At 44.4% G+C, this 16,718-nt stretch overlaps 1 protein-coding gene and 1 pseudogene across 3 annotated transcripts; one reads left to right on the top strand and one right to left on the bottom strand.

The window, feature by feature from the left end:
• Positions 1-247: 247 nt before the first annotated feature.
• On the top strand, positions 248-1,284 carry LOC118310632 (annotated as a pseudogene).
• Positions 1,285-3,320: 2,036 nt separating this feature from the next.
• LOC118310630 (homeodomain-interacting protein kinase 3-like) lies at positions 3,321-11,908 on the bottom strand. 3 transcript variants are annotated; one of them, XM_047332273.1, is made up of 10 exons: positions 11,819-11,908; positions 9,326-9,579; positions 7,088-7,279; positions 6,799-6,980; positions 6,438-6,561; positions 6,185-6,304; positions 5,968-6,048; positions 5,607-5,794; positions 4,508-4,901; positions 3,321-4,063 (listed from the first exon to the last, which is right to left on the bottom strand). In XM_047332273.1, the coding sequence occupies exons 2-10, from the start codon at positions 9,545-9,547 to the stop codon at positions 3,890-3,892; spliced, it is 1,677 nt and encodes a 558-aa protein (XP_047188229.1). In that variant the 5' UTR covers positions 9,548-9,579; positions 11,819-11,908; the 3' UTR covers positions 3,321-3,889. The 3 variants fall into 3 exon arrangements, with proteins under 3 accessions (XP_047188229.1, XP_047188228.1, XP_035489622.1); XM_047332272.1 differs by lacking the exon at positions 11,819-11,908 and adding an exon at positions 11,155-11,242; XM_035633729.2 differs by lacking the exon at positions 11,819-11,908 and adding an exon at positions 11,155-11,242 and having other exon boundaries at positions 4,529-4,901.
• Positions 11,909-16,718: the final 4,810 nt, after the last annotated feature.

The raw sequence follows: 16,718 nt of genomic DNA, 5'->3' as shown, positions 1-16,718 counted from the left end.
GTGAGGAAAATTGCTAATTCATGACATTTGTAAAAAGTAAAAATGCCAAGATGATGGCTAAACATTGACATTCTTCACTCTTTTCAGGAGAACCTCAACAGTTGCTTCCGTTGGATAGTATTCGGAGTACACTACTGACATCTAGTGTTCATTTTTCTTTTCCAACTTAAAAAAAAAAAAGGAAAATTGAAATTATTCCTTTTCTTTTGCTTCACAGCACTGAGTGGGTTTATAAACAATATCCGGGGTTGTAAAGCTCATAGAAGCATTGATTAAAAAATGGGATACATACACATAAATATGAAAACTCATTTACTATGAGGATATATCATATTTGTCAAAACCATCAGATTCATTCTGTGAGTGACTGGGCTGTAAGTTCAATGTAACATTCAATATTCAGCCACGGATGTGGTGCAACACTACTGAAAACTGTTAACGTGGACCTGTGATTTTCTTTTTCAGCACAATTCAACCTTCAACCTTTCGTTTTGTATTCTTCCCTTCCCATTTAAGAAAATGAACACTAGGTGTCGTTAGGGTACATGGAATATTATGCAATGCACACGTGACAAGAGATCAACTGCAGGTTCGTTAGTGTGTTTGGTGATCAATCGATAAAAAGGGGTTAAAAAAGAAATAGTGCGCGTTCTCCTTGCAACTCACATGCCTTTATTTTGAAGGCAGATCGCTGAAAACGAGCTACCGGATGTGTCTCATCGTGTTAGCATCATTGTTAGCATAATCGTTAGCATGCGGCGGCGAATAAAACCGCGTCGGTTTAGAACTGAGCTCTGGTTCCTCGTGATCCTTGTGTCCGTCGGTCAACCACCGCAGCCCGCATTGCCCCTGACAACCACGGGACGTCAAGTAACGTGCACGGCGACATCCATGGACTTGGGCCCCCCGCTCAGCTAACATGGCGGCCAAACCGCCGGGCCCGGGCTTCCAGAACACGACCCGGGCGGCCATCCTGGCGGAGCTTGACAAAGAGAAGCGGCGGCTGCTGCAGAGCCAGTCCGCCACCAGTCCCCCGTCGGCCAGGCCGAGCCCGAAGGACGCGGGGGACGGCAGCACACCGCCGCCCTGCAGGAGGCGGCCCTGCAGCATGCCCACCTCCACTCGTCCGGCGTCTTCGTCACACAGGACTCGGCGTTTGGGAACCTCATCCTCCCCGTGAACCTCATCCTCCCCGTGAACCTCATCCTCCTCCTCCCCGTGAACCTCATCCTCCTCCCCGTGAACCTCATCCTCCCACCTCATCCTCCCCCCGTGAACCTCATCCTCCTCCCCGTGAACCTCATCCTCCCCCCGTGAACCTCATCCTCCCCGTGAACCTCATCCTCCTCCCCGTGAACCTCATCATCCTCCCCGTGAACCTCATCCTCCCCGTGAACCTCATCCTCCTCCCCGTGAACCTCATCCTCCCCCCGTGAACCTCATCCTCCTCCCCGTGAACCTCATTCTCCTCCCCGTGAACCTCATCCTCCCCGTGAACCTCATCCTCCTCCCCGTGAACCTCATCCTCCCACCTCATCCTCCCCCCGTGAACCTCATCCTCCTCCCCGTGAACCTCATCCTCCCCCCGTGAACCTCATCCTCCCCGTGAACCTCATCCTCCTCCCCGTGAACCTCATCATCCTCCCCGTGAACCTCATCCTCCTCCCCGTGAACCTCATCCTCCTCCCCGTGAACCTCATCCTCCCCCCCGTGAACCTCATCCTCCCCCCCGTGAACCTCATCCTCCCCCCCGTGAACCTCATCCTCCCCCCCGTGAACCTCATCCTCCTCCCCGTGAACCTCATCCTCCTCCCCGTGAACCTCATCCTCCCCCCGTGAACCTCATCCTCCTCCCCGTGAACCTCATCCTCCCCCCGTGAACCTCATCCTCCCCCCGTGAACCTAATCCTCCTCCCCGTGAACCTCATCCTCCCCCCGTGAACCTCATCCTCCCCGTGAACCTCATCCTCCCCGTGAACCTCATCCTCCTCCCCGTGAACCTCATCCTCCCCCCGTGAACCTCATCCTCCTCCCCGTGAACCTCATCATCCTCCCCGTGAACCTCATCCTCCCCGTGAACCTCATCCTCCTCCCCGTGAACCTCATCCTCCCCCCGTGAACCTCATCCTCCTCCCCGTGAACCTCATCCTCCTCCCCGTGAACCTCATCCTCCCCCCCGTGAACCTCATCCTCCCCCCCGTGAACCTCATCCTCCCCCCGTGAACCTCATCCTCCCCCCCGTGAACCTCATCCTCCTCCCCGTGAACCTCATCCTCCTCCCCGTGAACCTCATCCTCCCCCCGTGAACCTCATCCTCCTCCCCGTGAACCTCATCCTCCCCCCCCATGAACCTCATCATCCTCCCCGTGAACCTCATCCTCCCCGTGCCTCCCCGCCTGGATCCCCACTTGTGACACTTGAACGTCCCGATACACGGTGCCCCGGCCCCGTTGGACGTTGGCACATACAAGTCACATGCAAATGCACCCGTGTTGCTCTGTTTCCCCTTCATACGATCGTTGCCCTGGTCTCAATGTTGATGGTGATACACAGTCATCCAATCAAGAGAATAAAACGTGCTATATTAACACAGCGAATCAGCGTCGCTCCATTTGCAGGGGTTCATATCCTGTGAAATTAAGAATAGAATTCAAAATCCTGCTCCTCGCCTACAAAGCCCTTAATAATAAGCCCCCAACATATCTTACTGAGCTCATAGTTCCATAATATCCCAATAGATCACTTGCTCTGTAAACTACTTGTGGTTCCAGAGTGTGTAAGAGTAGAATGGGAGGCAGAGCCTTCAGCCAGCAGGCTCCTCTCGTCTGGAACAGGGAGGCAGACGCCTTCTCTAGCTTTAAGGTTAGACCTAAAACCTTCCTCTTTGATAAAGCTCATAGTTAGAGCAGCCCGGGTGATTACTGAACCATCTACTCGTCACGCTGCTAATAAAAACAGAACTTATCAGAAAACTCAACAATGGAGAATACCCTGAAAAAAAGGGATGACCCGAGATTATTCGACCGTTTTGAGTGAAGTCCTTCACTGAAAAAGGACACCTCGATGAGAGTAAGCGGGAAAATGTCCATCAAGTCTCCAAGAGCCATCAACGACAATATTGATGGGGATGTGGTCGCTAGTGGATATGATGATCTAATTAAGCAACTAATGACTAAAGTTTAAAACCGGAAGAGAGGGAGCACCACACTTGTTCCAAAGAAGACAAACACCCCAGCTCTAGAGAGACAGATCATTCAGCGTCCAAGTCTCTAAGGCTGGACTCCTATGGCTGCATTAACTGGCCTCCTGAATGACTTCTGTTATAGTTACATATTATTTTATTGTAATGACAAACTAATTATGATAACAATATATGTGTATCATGTATTAAAGCAGCAAAATATTGGACATTTACAAAATAATATAGGTAAAATACATTTTTTATTTATTAACAGTATCTGCACTTTATTATGTAGGTAATAGTCTGTAAAGTAAGATCATGTGCCTAATATTTATAGGTGATTTCTACTTTATATGTGATATTTGCATAGATTTCTCATTAAATCACAATGTCATTAAAGAGAAGCAGTTGGAGGGAAAAAATACCATGGTTTGTCTGATGATTTCTGTTTTACAAATGATTTTAGGCAACTGTTGAAAGCAATTATATGCAAACCATATTACGACTTTAGTACTGAAGCAATTTTATGCAGTCTTTCAATAAAAATTTTTAAAAATACAATTCATAATATACTGTGATAGGCTGGCGACCTGTCCAGGGTGTACCCCGCCTCTCGGCCAATGTCAGCCGGGATTGGCTCCAGCGACCCCCCGCGACCCTTAGATGGATAAAGCGGTAGACGATGCATGAATGAATGAATGAATGAATTCATAATATATTTTCAGTATTTTTTGTTATTCTTAGATGATCATCTGTAATGGGTATGGGGTTAGGTTTAGAAGGATCAAGGCTACGAGAAGCGGGGGTGCAGGGGGTGCTGCCGTACACCCTCCTCAACGGCTCGCCACCAAACTCCCAACAGCGATCATTGACATGGTTTTCCTAAAAAAAGAAGAGAAAAAACGTCTTGAGCCTGGAGGAGGACTAAGAAGTAAAAGACTTAACAGACACTTTGCATTACGATTATATGACAGTGTCAATGATCAATCTCATGACCCAGCCATGTGTAGAACTGTTAGGGTAGCCCAGTACAGTTTCCCTAATGTGGCCCGCCTGGTGGCATGTTGGCATTGCAGACATGTCTGGGAGTACAATTCTGAATTCTGCCTTGGGATATGTATTAGTGTAACACAGCCAACTAGTTGAATGCTGTACAGTGTGTAAACCTCACTGCCCAACACCTTAAGAGATCAAACTGAAGATCGGAGGCATGCGTACAATTGTGTCTGCTGCTCTGGGTGGATGTGCCTGCAATGCTGTGGCAATGTTTTGCTCTCTTCCTTTCACAATTCCACCTATTGTAGGAGTCAAAGTATGAGTGTTCACCATGAGCCCTCTCCTTCGAACCTGTGATGAGACGCAAGTCTGGGTCCTGCTAATCCAACCTGCGGTGGATGGATCTGCAGAGCGTTTGCGGCAACTCCCTCTGTTGTTCTCTGAACAGGGAACTGCGGTTCTCTTTCTTGGCACCACATCCTCCTCATATGGTTTTATCTTTATCCCTGACCTATCAGATCCTGTGGCCTCTGTGTTGGTGCGGGGATGTAGGTTGGCGCACTGGGGCCAGACCACGCTGCTCCACTTAGCATGAGATGGAAGATTTGACTGGACTGGGTTGGCCCTTCTAGATGGGGGCTGCTGCCATGAACCACACACAGCTGTTGTAGGGTCAAAACTCAGAATTCTTTTGACGTCCATCAGGTGAAGAGAGGACTTAACACTGCAAGAAAAAAATCCTTTCATGAGCCAAGTTAAGTAAGAGATAAGTTATATAATGATGCGTTCAAACTGCACGAGACCCAAATTATTAACGCGAGTAGATTACATACAAAGTGGGAAGGACAATCCGAATCCTCCGCCAGTCTCTCACACTCCTTGTATCAGAAACGAAGGATCACAAATGTCGCTGTGTATTGGCAACCCGACTGGGTTGCTATTTGCATCGTGACCGGGTGAACAAGGAGAGGGCTCGGCAGAAAGTGATCGAGGAAGTTGGACACTAGCTTTGGCCCCATTTAGCACAACCTCTTTGTGTGGCTCTCTCATTCATTCCAGTCTGCCTTTTTTCATTCAACAGTTCATGCTTACATGTGTGTGTGTGTGTGTGTGTGTGTGTGTGTGTGTATGTGTGTGTTTGTTAGTGTGTGACCGCGTGTTTGTTCAGAGGTTTGTCGGTGAAAGTAGAGAAAAGAACGGGCAAATATTCACGCAAATGAGAACAAATGTTCCAGCGACCAAACTCAGATACTGGCGCGAGTCGACCCCAGTGTGAACGCACCATAAGACATGTTTTTAATGTCCTGTACATGGCCTGCAGAGGAAACCTATCCTTTGTACCCAGCATCAAAGGTACAAGTGGAAGATAAATAGAGAAGAATAACGCATAGTTACACAAATATTTAATTAAATCACATTATTGACTTACTAGTTGCTTTGGGGGTACATGCCAGCAATGTAGCGCATGTTGATGAACTGATGCCCCAGCAGCTCATGGGGTGTGATCCTTTTGGTGGCATCGAGTTGAAGCATTTTCTTGACCATGTGCACAAACATCAGCACGTCATTCTTCTTTGCATTGCTATCTGCAGAATTGTCAGGATTGATGATCCAGATCTAAAACATAAGTGAAAAACAATAATGAATTCAGGGGTATCTTCAGATACCTCCAGGAGCGGATCAAAAAATAACCTCTCCTGGCGATTGTCAGTTTAGTTTATCTATGCTTAAGAAATAAGCTCTTTTTTTCTTTCTTTTTTTTACAGTGAATGATCAAAAAGAAGACCTACATTCCGGAGGTCATCCAGAGAGGTGAACTGCACCCACATGGGTGACGGAATCTCTGTCGGTTTGTAGAACTGTTCTGGTGTCTGTTCAGAAAGTGAGATTGTTAACAATGATACTCTGAGTAGATCAAACTTGGAAAAACACATAGAACTACATTTTTATTTGGAGCATGGCAGAAATGTGGGAACGGGAAAGGATGAATTTAAATGCATCAGCTACCTTGAGTTTCCACTGAGTGCCGGTGGTGTTGACACCTCTCTTGAAAATTTGTGATGTTTTCCTCCCAAGGTTGAGCACAGTGTCAGGTGGCTGACCCTGAGTCCGCACTATATACCTCATCTGAAAACACAACACAACTTAATGTCACACTGGGAGTCTAGGTAGAGGGGCATACTGGTTTATTTATATATTATTTATTTTAATATAATTATGAAAAGATACACTTGAGAGTAAATTTGCAAGCAGTACGTACCGTATCATATCCATTCCTCCCTGGGTAAAGCAGGGTGCCGGTGAACAGTGTGGCAGACATGCAGCCCAGAGACCACATGTCTATGGCCTCTGAGAATGGAAGGCCCAAAATGATCTCTGGAGAGCTGTAGGAGGAGAAAATCCATGATCACATGCGCCAGACGAACTATTTCCAATGTTTTGACAGACATCCTAATAGCTCACAGTTTAAAACACTGACTTTTACTGCTACTAAAGTAAAACTCACATGAAGAGATTTGTGTGAATGCATGAGTAGGGGATGTTTACATTCTTAGATTACTCTCTTTTTCAGCCACTAATGCTACGAGACTTAGAGATCCGTTATGGTTCCAGGTAATCACCGGTATGGACAGGTCTGAATACATGAGCCCACTCTGGCGGCGGACACTTCACAGGCCTGGCCGAAGTCGATGAGTTTCACTCTGAAGGGCTGCTGTAGCTGGTTGACCAGCATAACGTTCTCCAGCTTGAGGTCTGCATGTGCTATACCAGCTGCCTTCAAGTGACCGAGTGCAGTGGCGAGCTGAAAGGTTATTCAAAACATTGATTTAATAATATTGTCAACAATATTCCACTAGTTTATATTTTGAAACTGTTTATTAGGGCAGAGAGGAAAGCAGCGAGACATACCTGCTGGACGATGGGTCTGATTTCTTTAAGAAGCAGAGGTCTGAAAAGCCTTTCCTTCATGAAATCAGCAAGACTTTTGTCGAGGTGCTCGAACTCAAGACAGATGTGTCCTCTGACTACAAAAACCTGGTACCATTGGACGAAGTTGCATTTGTCCGGGTCCAGCGCTTTGAGTTTCTTCAGAGCAGCCACCTGGAGATACATGACAGGATACATCACTCATGTAAAACTTAAACAACTATATATTTAGGTATCCAAATAAGGTTGATGGAATTGAGATGTGGGACAAAACATGTCTTCCAGATAAAACACCACTTTTGAATAAAAACGTGAACATTGCATTATTCATAGAAATAACATAATAACATAATGTGATATGATGTTGTTTCATTAATATTTTTTATTCTAAGTGACAGTAAGCGACCAGCTGAAAAAGACCTTGTCCAGGTCTAGGCACGTAACAATTGTTAAAAAAGTATTCAAGAATTGTCAAATTAGACATCGTAATTACTGTTTGTAAGTAGTTGAGTAAGTCATTTCATGATTATCAAAAGTTAAAAATTTATAAATTATTTTGATGCATTTCCTAGTCGATTGAACTCATGTCCAGAGTTTTTGTCAACACCATCAGACATTTAAAAAAAACACAGGAATTATGTCTTTACTTCCTCAGTGATTCCACCGAGGAGTAACGTAGTTAGTAGACGTGAGATACGACGGAGTGAAGTTGAGAAAACCTGCGATAGCTCAAAGCACACGGTGAGCTTGAATGGTTGTAGTTTTTGCGTGGGCTACCACCCACAGTAGCCTGCGAACTTAAATTGCCGGCAAACCCAGCAACCGAACCCAGAGACCATGATATATGCTCATTATACCACAGTTAATGGGGTCGCCAACAGCGCCCTTTAACTGTGTTATAATGAGCGAATACCGCGGCCTGTCGTGAGCTATTGCTTAATCGGATCTCATTTGAATAGCCCCTGCTTGTCTTTTCATCTCTTCACAAGAGACTTAAAAACTGAACTTCTTGTTACAACACCTGTGTGGATACAGGTGACTCCAATGAATCAATGACAACAGTATCAGCGACAGCAGTTCAAACAGCCTGGAGCACTACTACTGTCACTCCACAGAGGTCAAACAGATGGGATTCACCACAACTTAGTTAGAAGTTAGAACTGAAGAAGCCTCTTGGATGAAGGTGAAACGTCTTCAAGAAACTACAACCAAGTCCAGCTGCTCCTGACTAAACACCCTTGTGGATAACTATGACCTGGATGAATGAGAATCTCCACAGACACCTCAAGAAGAATCACCTCATCCATCGGGTTCATGAGTTTGGCTTGACTTGCAGAACACTGAGAGAATCTATAGCAAAATAAAGAAAGCCTAGTTTTCTCCAGACCATCTCCTTAAGTGTTCACATGCTTCTGGAGAACAATGCAAGGACAACAACAGACAAGTAAGACCCCATTACCAGGAAAGAATTAAACATCAAACAATGATTCTGACGGACACTATGCAAAACCTTCACAAGGCATTCATCAGGCAAAACCCACACATTCAATTAAACTAATTCATCATTCTGTGCATTCAGTTGTCATTTTGAATGAAATATTATATAATATGTTGTATGATGTTTCTTACAAGACACAACCATTGACGCCTTGTCCACTCCGTCAGATGGACTTGTCGTTTTTTAAAATGATATCTGTTTTGCTCCCTCAAGATTTGTATCGATAAAACTGTCGCATTTCCAAATTTAATGTACAATTTTAATGCTTCTACATATCACTGTTCATTGTGAATTTTGTGATCGCAAAACCTAAACTGCAATCATTAAACATTCATGAATCTAACCGTTAAAAGGTGATATGATTCATCTTAAAACATGTGCATAATAAAGTGAAACCATAAACTGTTAAGAGTCAATGATGTGTGATAGGTTAATTAAAAAACAAATGTGTAGGCATTTCTGTGGCTGATGGTGTTGTCAAAAATATTACGCTGATCCTGTACTTTACAATTTTTTACAACTGGGAGGTTGTTCAAAACATTGTTAGATAGCCAAAACTGTATTTAACAAATATATAAAAATAGGTATTGAAAATAATTAAGATTTTTTTTCTTACTTGTGAAATCTAAATGTTTTGTCCCTGGTGTCAAGAATCACTGTAAGCCATCATCACAAAGAGGGTACAACTCAAACTGTGATAAGCACCGAGTTTCTTCTCCTACCTCCATTTTTGCCTCCTGGACATAACGGCCCTCATTTCTGATCATTTTGATGGCCACAGTCTTCATGTCAACCATCCTGGTGCATTTCACAACTGTTCCAAAGGTTCCCTGCCCCAGGACACACTGCACCTTGTAGGTGGAGGACTCAGAGGTGAGACAGCCCCCTGTGACCAACTGGTAATGTTGGGCAGGTACGATGGCGGAAGTGTTTGTTGCCATCATAGGATGGGACTTCTGCGCTCGGGAGCTCAAACCTGATAGGAAAGCCACAGAAGTTGGACTCATCATTCAGTCAGAAAGAGAAAGTAACACAATAACAAAATATCTATCACAGGTTTAATCCAACATTAGACTGGCTTTGATAGATCAAAGCCATCAAAGCCAATCAAAGCCAGTCATCATTCTACAGGAACCTGACTGGGACAAATAAGTTTAGAGTAACGTAACAAATGATAAAGTGCAGCAGATATTGAGCACAACAGTGACCGCCCACTTTTAGAACGGCTTCGGTTCCTGAAGTGCAAATGCCCATTTTATATGTCATTGTATGTGGCCCGCGAGAGCTTTAAAGGCATACGTTTGTCTTAAAATAAAAGTCTATGCTGCGTTACAGTGTACAGTGACCATAAACTACATCTCCCACAAAGCATGTCGATTCTGTAAAACTGTCTCTGTTCATCCTTGATCGCTGACAGTGTTGCTCTCCACATGATAACCACCACCAACCTGTTCCAACAACTTTAAATCCATTATTCCACCAAACCAGAGCTGTTGAGAGAGTAGTGACAACGGAAGTCCAAAATGCTTGCACGTCACGTGACTCACGTAGACTTCAGATAGTTTCCCGAAGTTCTTGGCACGTAATTAAAATCCATTATTCAGAGCGACAGAACTGCGATTTTTCAATAAATGTATCGATTTACAATATAGCAGACCAACATGCCTATGTAGTTAGTCTATGTAGTTAGTCAATATGTTTTTCTTTTTAAAATTTAATTAATGCTTTAATGCGCATGTTGATTTGATTCAGATGTGCTGATAATATACAATCTGATTATTTAAACGTCTCAACACAGACGGTCCATTGATCCATTCTGCTCCTACTCTAATGCACTGCTGCTCACTTCCGGGAACTATTGATAGGCTCTATGATCCGCCATTGCTGGGGGAAAAAAAGTTCCATTGGAGTGAACGGATATGATGCTACTCTCTCTCTCAACGGCTCTGGACCAAACCTCCCCGTGACACATGCCCTCTGCAAGGCTCTCTGCAGCCATTTGTTTTTGTAAAATGCCACATCTGTCAAATATGTTCTTAGCAGCTCACGATTATTTATCGTGCCATATAGTTCTGCCCATCACAACTGTGCCAAAAAAGGTTTGAACAGAGTTAATGTAATAACTCATGTTTGATATTTGCCTTTGTTATTCACTCGAAAATTTTGATCTTTGATTGATGGAGTAATGTGGGTTTCTTAACCTGACAAATGAAAGGGATTTATGTTATAATTACTCAGAGAAATGTGCTTACATATACTTTTTACATTTATGTAAATGCATGTACAATATTTGTACAAAAAAATAATAATCAAATGCAGAGACAAATATTAAACAATATGCAAAGGCATTCAAAATGGTTTATGGCATATTGTGAATGCCTTTCCAATCAGAGACATTGATGTTTCACTAGGATAGTAGGTAGTGTAGCGCTTCTGACATTGCAAATAAAATAATTATTTTCTTAAAACAAGGTCGATATCATATCGACTTGTGGCTTCTACAGGTGCATATAACATCGTTTCACAACTTCATAGCTCGTAGTAAGTCTACCTTGGATGGTTATGACATTATCGCTAATAATCAACATCACTTCCGTCGGCTCTTGCTGATCCAGACTTTTCATGTGTCCACTCTGGTTTTAAAACAGTTTCTAATAAACAGAGGGAGAGTTTATCACACTAAATAAATACATACACTCATTAATATTAGAGCTTCATTTGAATTCAATAAATAATTTGATTCCGACAGATTAATAGTAATAAAAACATAATACTATCTCTTTTATGAGAACAAATGATCCACACTGATCAATATTCAACTTGATCATGAATGAACCCTTAAGTCTAATTGAGCTCATCACACATTATCTTCTTCTCTCCTCTGCTTCAGCGGCAGAAACAGTCTGACATCACTACAGCTTCTCTTCATTTTAGTTTGATCATCATCAGAAAAACACATCACGGGGATGTTGAACTCGCTTCACGGTACAGGCCCCAGCTGTCAATCAAACACTGTGGGCGGTACTTTGACGTATCCTGATTCATAAGCCAAACGATCTTTCCCAGCTCATACATACATACATAAAAAGATGGATGGGTATGAACCTTCTGCTGTTAAATGCATACAAAACAGAGCTAGAGTTTGTTTTAATTTTGCTCAACTGCTATTTTTGCCTCAGACATGGCTACAGCCAAAACTTTTTACTGACAATTACCTGAAAACCAGGGTGTCAAGCTGACATCTGTATTTGTTGATCATCAACCATGCTTTAAATTTTGCTTATGTTGAAAAAAGACAAATTAATAGAGCATGTAATTTGCATACTGAGTGTTCCATGATGATCTCATTATGACAATCGAATGCCTTTGATGTGTCATCACCTTTGATCACCAGTGTATAAAACTGAACCGGTAAAGAGAAACAACTCGATTTCAACAATTGACGACATTTTTCACGATTCACCACTGTGACGACTTAATTTCTTTTTTTTTTGCACTTTGTTTGATCAGATCTGTGCATGGCTCATCACAAAATGCCAAACATCTCCCTGTTACATTGGGAAGGAAACAGTGCTGACACTGCTGTAAGTAACCGACTCTTTCTCTAGATAAAGTTTTTATATAGCCATCATGTTCACATATATACTGAATCTTTATGGGTTCACATGACATAGCAAATTAATAGCACAAACACAAAGTACAAACTTTGGCTGCAGCCAAAGACTCATCAAGCCACGAGCCTCAAAGCACTTTGAATGCTCATTTGTGCTGTCAGCAGCCATCAGACTACTAATAGATTAACTATCAACTTTTAACAAATAGTTATTTTACTACAGTATGGTATGTATTGTGTACAGTGTATAAAGACATGTATGGGTATATGTATTAAATGTATACTGCATATGCTGTAATATAAAATAGTATAAGATATTTATAATACAGTATATTATTATTATTCTTTGAGTGGAATGCACTATATCCTAATATTATTAACTGAGTTAACTGCATATTAATTACAAACTGAGTCAATGCAATTAAAGACATGTTTGTATTTTTATTACAGCTCCCTCATGTCTACAGTCAGGCAACTAACTCCAGCACACAGATAGAGGACAATCTAAGGGCTATGGAGCGTATTCAAAGGGCAGAGAGGCTGTGTGCTGCACAGGAAGCCCGCACCAATGCTTTTCTGAAAAGAATGGGACTCTCCATCCAGAAGGGCACCCTCCCATCACCTGAACCTTCAGCTTCTTCTGGACATGGTCCTGAATCCTCTGACATAACAGATGAGCTGGGGGCCATTTCATGGTCGGATGATTTCCTTTGCTGGGAACTTCATCAGTAAAAACTTTGACATATGGAAATGGTTGAAGATGTGAAAACAGAAATGATGTAGTTGAGTCATTTCTTCCCCGCTTAATCCAAACAGACAAGCAGAGAGCGTATGGAAACACAGCCCAGTCGACTAAAATCAAGACAAAGGACAATAATAGGTTTAGGGTTAGCAACAATAGGGGAATCCAGTTCAATGGGCTCCCATCACCTAAACTTCCAGCAGCTCCCGAAAGAATAATTGCAGTGAAACCTCAACGTGGGACAATTCTCGGCACAAAGACAGTGAAGTGTGACCTCCATCCTTCGTTCAACGCTTCACAGAGCCTGTCGCTCTGCTTCGAACAGCTCAAGTCAGTCGACTGGTAAGACATGGAACCTACACACAAGTAGAGAAAGTATAACAAGCAGGGGAACAACAGTCTGTTGTTCATTAAGCAGTGATTTACACACTTCCATCATTGTTGTCATCTAACCATAGGGAAAAGAAAATGGAAGGACTTAAAATTATTCAAGCTCTGGCAAGACACCATCAAGCGCTACTGAAGACCAATCTGCATCATGTCTGCCTGGTTGTCACAGATGAGGTGCTGAAGTTGGCCCAAACAACCCAAACCTTCATTCATCAGAGGGTTAACTTGGCCCTGGATGCCCTGGTGAAGGGCTGCAGCCCTGGAAGAGTAGTGATAACCCTACTTAACTTCGGGTTGAGGTATGTGGAGAGAACCTGATCTTCAATGTCAAAAAAACATAACATGTGCAGCTTTAAAAGTAAATTCCAAATGAACATAGAAGGATTTGTCTTTCCTCAGCCACCAATGTCATAGAGTGAGGGAGAGCACAGCGCTGCACCTCCACCAGCTGACGGAAATTGTCGGGGAGAACTGGATCGTCACTGCAGAGAGGCATTTTGCAGAGAGTTTCCTTACTGCTGTCTGTAAGCTGACGCTTGATCCTGCAAAAGAAGTCAGGTAAGATACCAAGTTCTGCATCATCCTGTTGTTTGCTCAATCTTTGTCAGAACCTTGTGGCTGCTGTGTTCATAGACAGAAATGCTAAATGAGAAATGTGTTCCTTCACAGGCTGCATGGACAGGAAATGCTCAAGAAACTTGGCCACCAGAGTCAGTTGAAGGCCCTCTGGAATACGGTTGTCCCAAAGAAAGACAGACATCACTTGGAGAAGATTTTAGGGGCCGTGTGGCAGTAGCAGATGATGTGATGGAATGTCAAGAAACCAAATATTTAGGTTAGTGTGACAATAAACTAGACGGAAGTAATCCCTCAGGATATGTAACTTTCCCTGTCTTTGCCCAGCTATGGCATTCTGAATTTTGTGGCAGTAAACATGTAGTTTCATTTTCGGTTTCATATTGTTGTGGTTGTGTAATATTTTGTGTCAATGTATAGATGGATTGCATATACAGATCGTCGATTGTTTATGGATCTGTTGGTAATGCTTTCTGGCTCCGGTCAGGAGGGGTCGCTCTTCTGCCTCATTAAATATAGACGAGTGAAGGTGAGAGATGATTGTGACTTGTTCTTCATCCTTCTCCCTATTTTTAAGGTAACATACACCAATCTTGGGGGGCTGTGGAGAGTGGCTTCAGGAACAACATCTGAGAGCTCTGTCCAGAAGAGCGCAATCCTAGGAACAGCTGAAATACTGGGCAGAGCCCTCAAACTCCCACGCCTCTGGTAGAGGACACGAAATTTCAATTCAAATTTTATTCAGTTTTATTTGTGATGCGCCAAATCACAACATGAATTATCTCAAGGCACAGAGTTTGAAGGAGGAAACACAAGACCCCCCACATGGGGTGAGGGGATTCTTTAGTTTTAAGTGTCTTGTCACTATTTTTAGGAGGCGTAGACAACTTTGGCTTGCTCTTAAGGGTCAGATGATGGGAACATGGAATAGATAAAATATAACGTGATTTTATATATATATATATATATATATATATATATATATATATATATATACACAGTGCAAGGTGCACGGGGGGCGGGGGTTGCGTGTCCAGGGTCCAAGTGGTGAGTGCTGGGTGGTGGTGAGCTCTCCAGAGCGTGCCCAGTGATTTGGAGTCAAATTCAAAAACACAGTGCAGGCAGGCGATAAGCAAGCAGGCAGGCGGAATGGCTGAAGCAAGCAACGAGGGTAAACTACAACACAAGAGCACAAGGAATAGTTAGCTAAACAAACTAGGGACACGGGAGATATCACAGCAATAACTGGAGCCGCTCTTGCTGACTGAACGATCTGGCGACGAGTGGATCTCAGGCCAGTCTTCTTATACTGAGGGGGGATGATTAGTTATGATCTCCACCTGTAGGGAGAAGCCACGCCCACCAACACAGACAGAGCAGTGGAGAAACATGCATGATTACACACAGGGGAAAACAAACAATGACACAAAAGGGGAAGAGGAGGGCTGCCATGATGGCATCATGACAGTACCCCCCCTCAATGAACGCCTCCAGGCGGTCTACCGGGCTTATCTGGATGGGCCCGGTAGAATCCCTGATAAGAGACGGGAGGGATCTCTATGCCGCACATCCATAATCTTTTTGACCGTGAAGGCCGGATGGCCATCCACGAGTCGGGGGGGTGGTGGGGCGACGGTAGGAGGGTATAGACTGCTGGAATTCATGGGTTTCAGTTGAGAAACGTGGAAAGTGGGGTGTATCCTGAGGGCTGGAGGCGTACAGCACAGGGGTTAATAACTGCCTAGACTTCATATGGGCCAATGAAACGAGGGGCGAGTTTCTTAGAGGAAACATTGAGGGCAATGTCCTTAGAGTTCAGACAAACCTGTTGGCCGGGCTTGTATTCCGGTGCTGTAGTGTGGCGGCGATCCGCCATCTTCTTGTTCTGCTCTTGAGTACGGAGAAGCGCCAGTCGGGTCTCCCTCCAAATCCTTTGCATCCTCCGAAGGTGATGTTGTATGGAGGGAACAGCTATCTCTGACTCCTGAGCAGGGAAGAGAGGAGGTGAGTAGCCTAGAGAGGCCTCGAATGGCGACATACCTGTAGCCGAGCAGGTAAGGGAATTGTGTGCATATTCCACCCAGGTGAGTTGAGAACTCCACGACGAAGAGTTCCGAGCACACACACAATGAAGTGCGGTCTCCAGGTCCTGGTTGGCACTCTCCGTCTGTCCATCAGACTGCGGAGGGTAACCTGAAGACAAACTCAGTGGCCCCCAGTGCCCGGCAAAACGCTTTCCTGACTTGGGATGTGAACTGCGGACCCCGGTCCGACACAATGTCCATAGGTATCCCATGTATCCGGAAAATGTGGCCCACGACGAGCTTGGCCGTCTCCGTGGCCAATGGCAGCTTGGGCAGGGCCATAAAATGAACCAATTTCGAGAAACGGTCCACAATAGTCATAATGGTGTTGTTACCTTCTGAGAGAGGTAGACTGGTGACGAAATCCCGGGCGATGTGGGACCAAGGCCGTCCGGGCACTGGGAGAGGGCGGAGGAGACCAGCCGAAGGACGATGAGACGCCTTACTTCTGGCACAGACGATGCAGGCCTGGACGTATTCTCGGGTATCCACCAACATGCTGGGCCACCAGAAGTGTCTGCGTATGAAAGACAGCATCCTGGCGACTCCTGGGTGGCACGAGACTCGAGAGGTGTGACCCCCCTGAAGAAACTGGAAGAGAAGCACAATCGGGGACAAACAAGCACCCCGTTGGACCACCACCAGGGTCAGGGTTAGTCTCAAGTGCTTGTCTTAGCGTTGCCTCGATCTCCCAGGTCAGGGACGCCACT

Source organism: Scophthalmus maximus, chromosome 5, assembly GCF_022379125.1.
Source record: "Scophthalmus maximus strain ysfricsl-2021 chromosome 5, ASM2237912v1, whole genome shotgun sequence".
In the NCBI taxonomy this organism is placed as follows: Eukaryota; Metazoa; Chordata; class Actinopteri; order Pleuronectiformes; family Scophthalmidae; genus Scophthalmus; species Scophthalmus maximus.
Note: the sequence above shows the minus strand (reverse complement) of the source record. Positions and strands in the feature narration are given on the sequence as shown.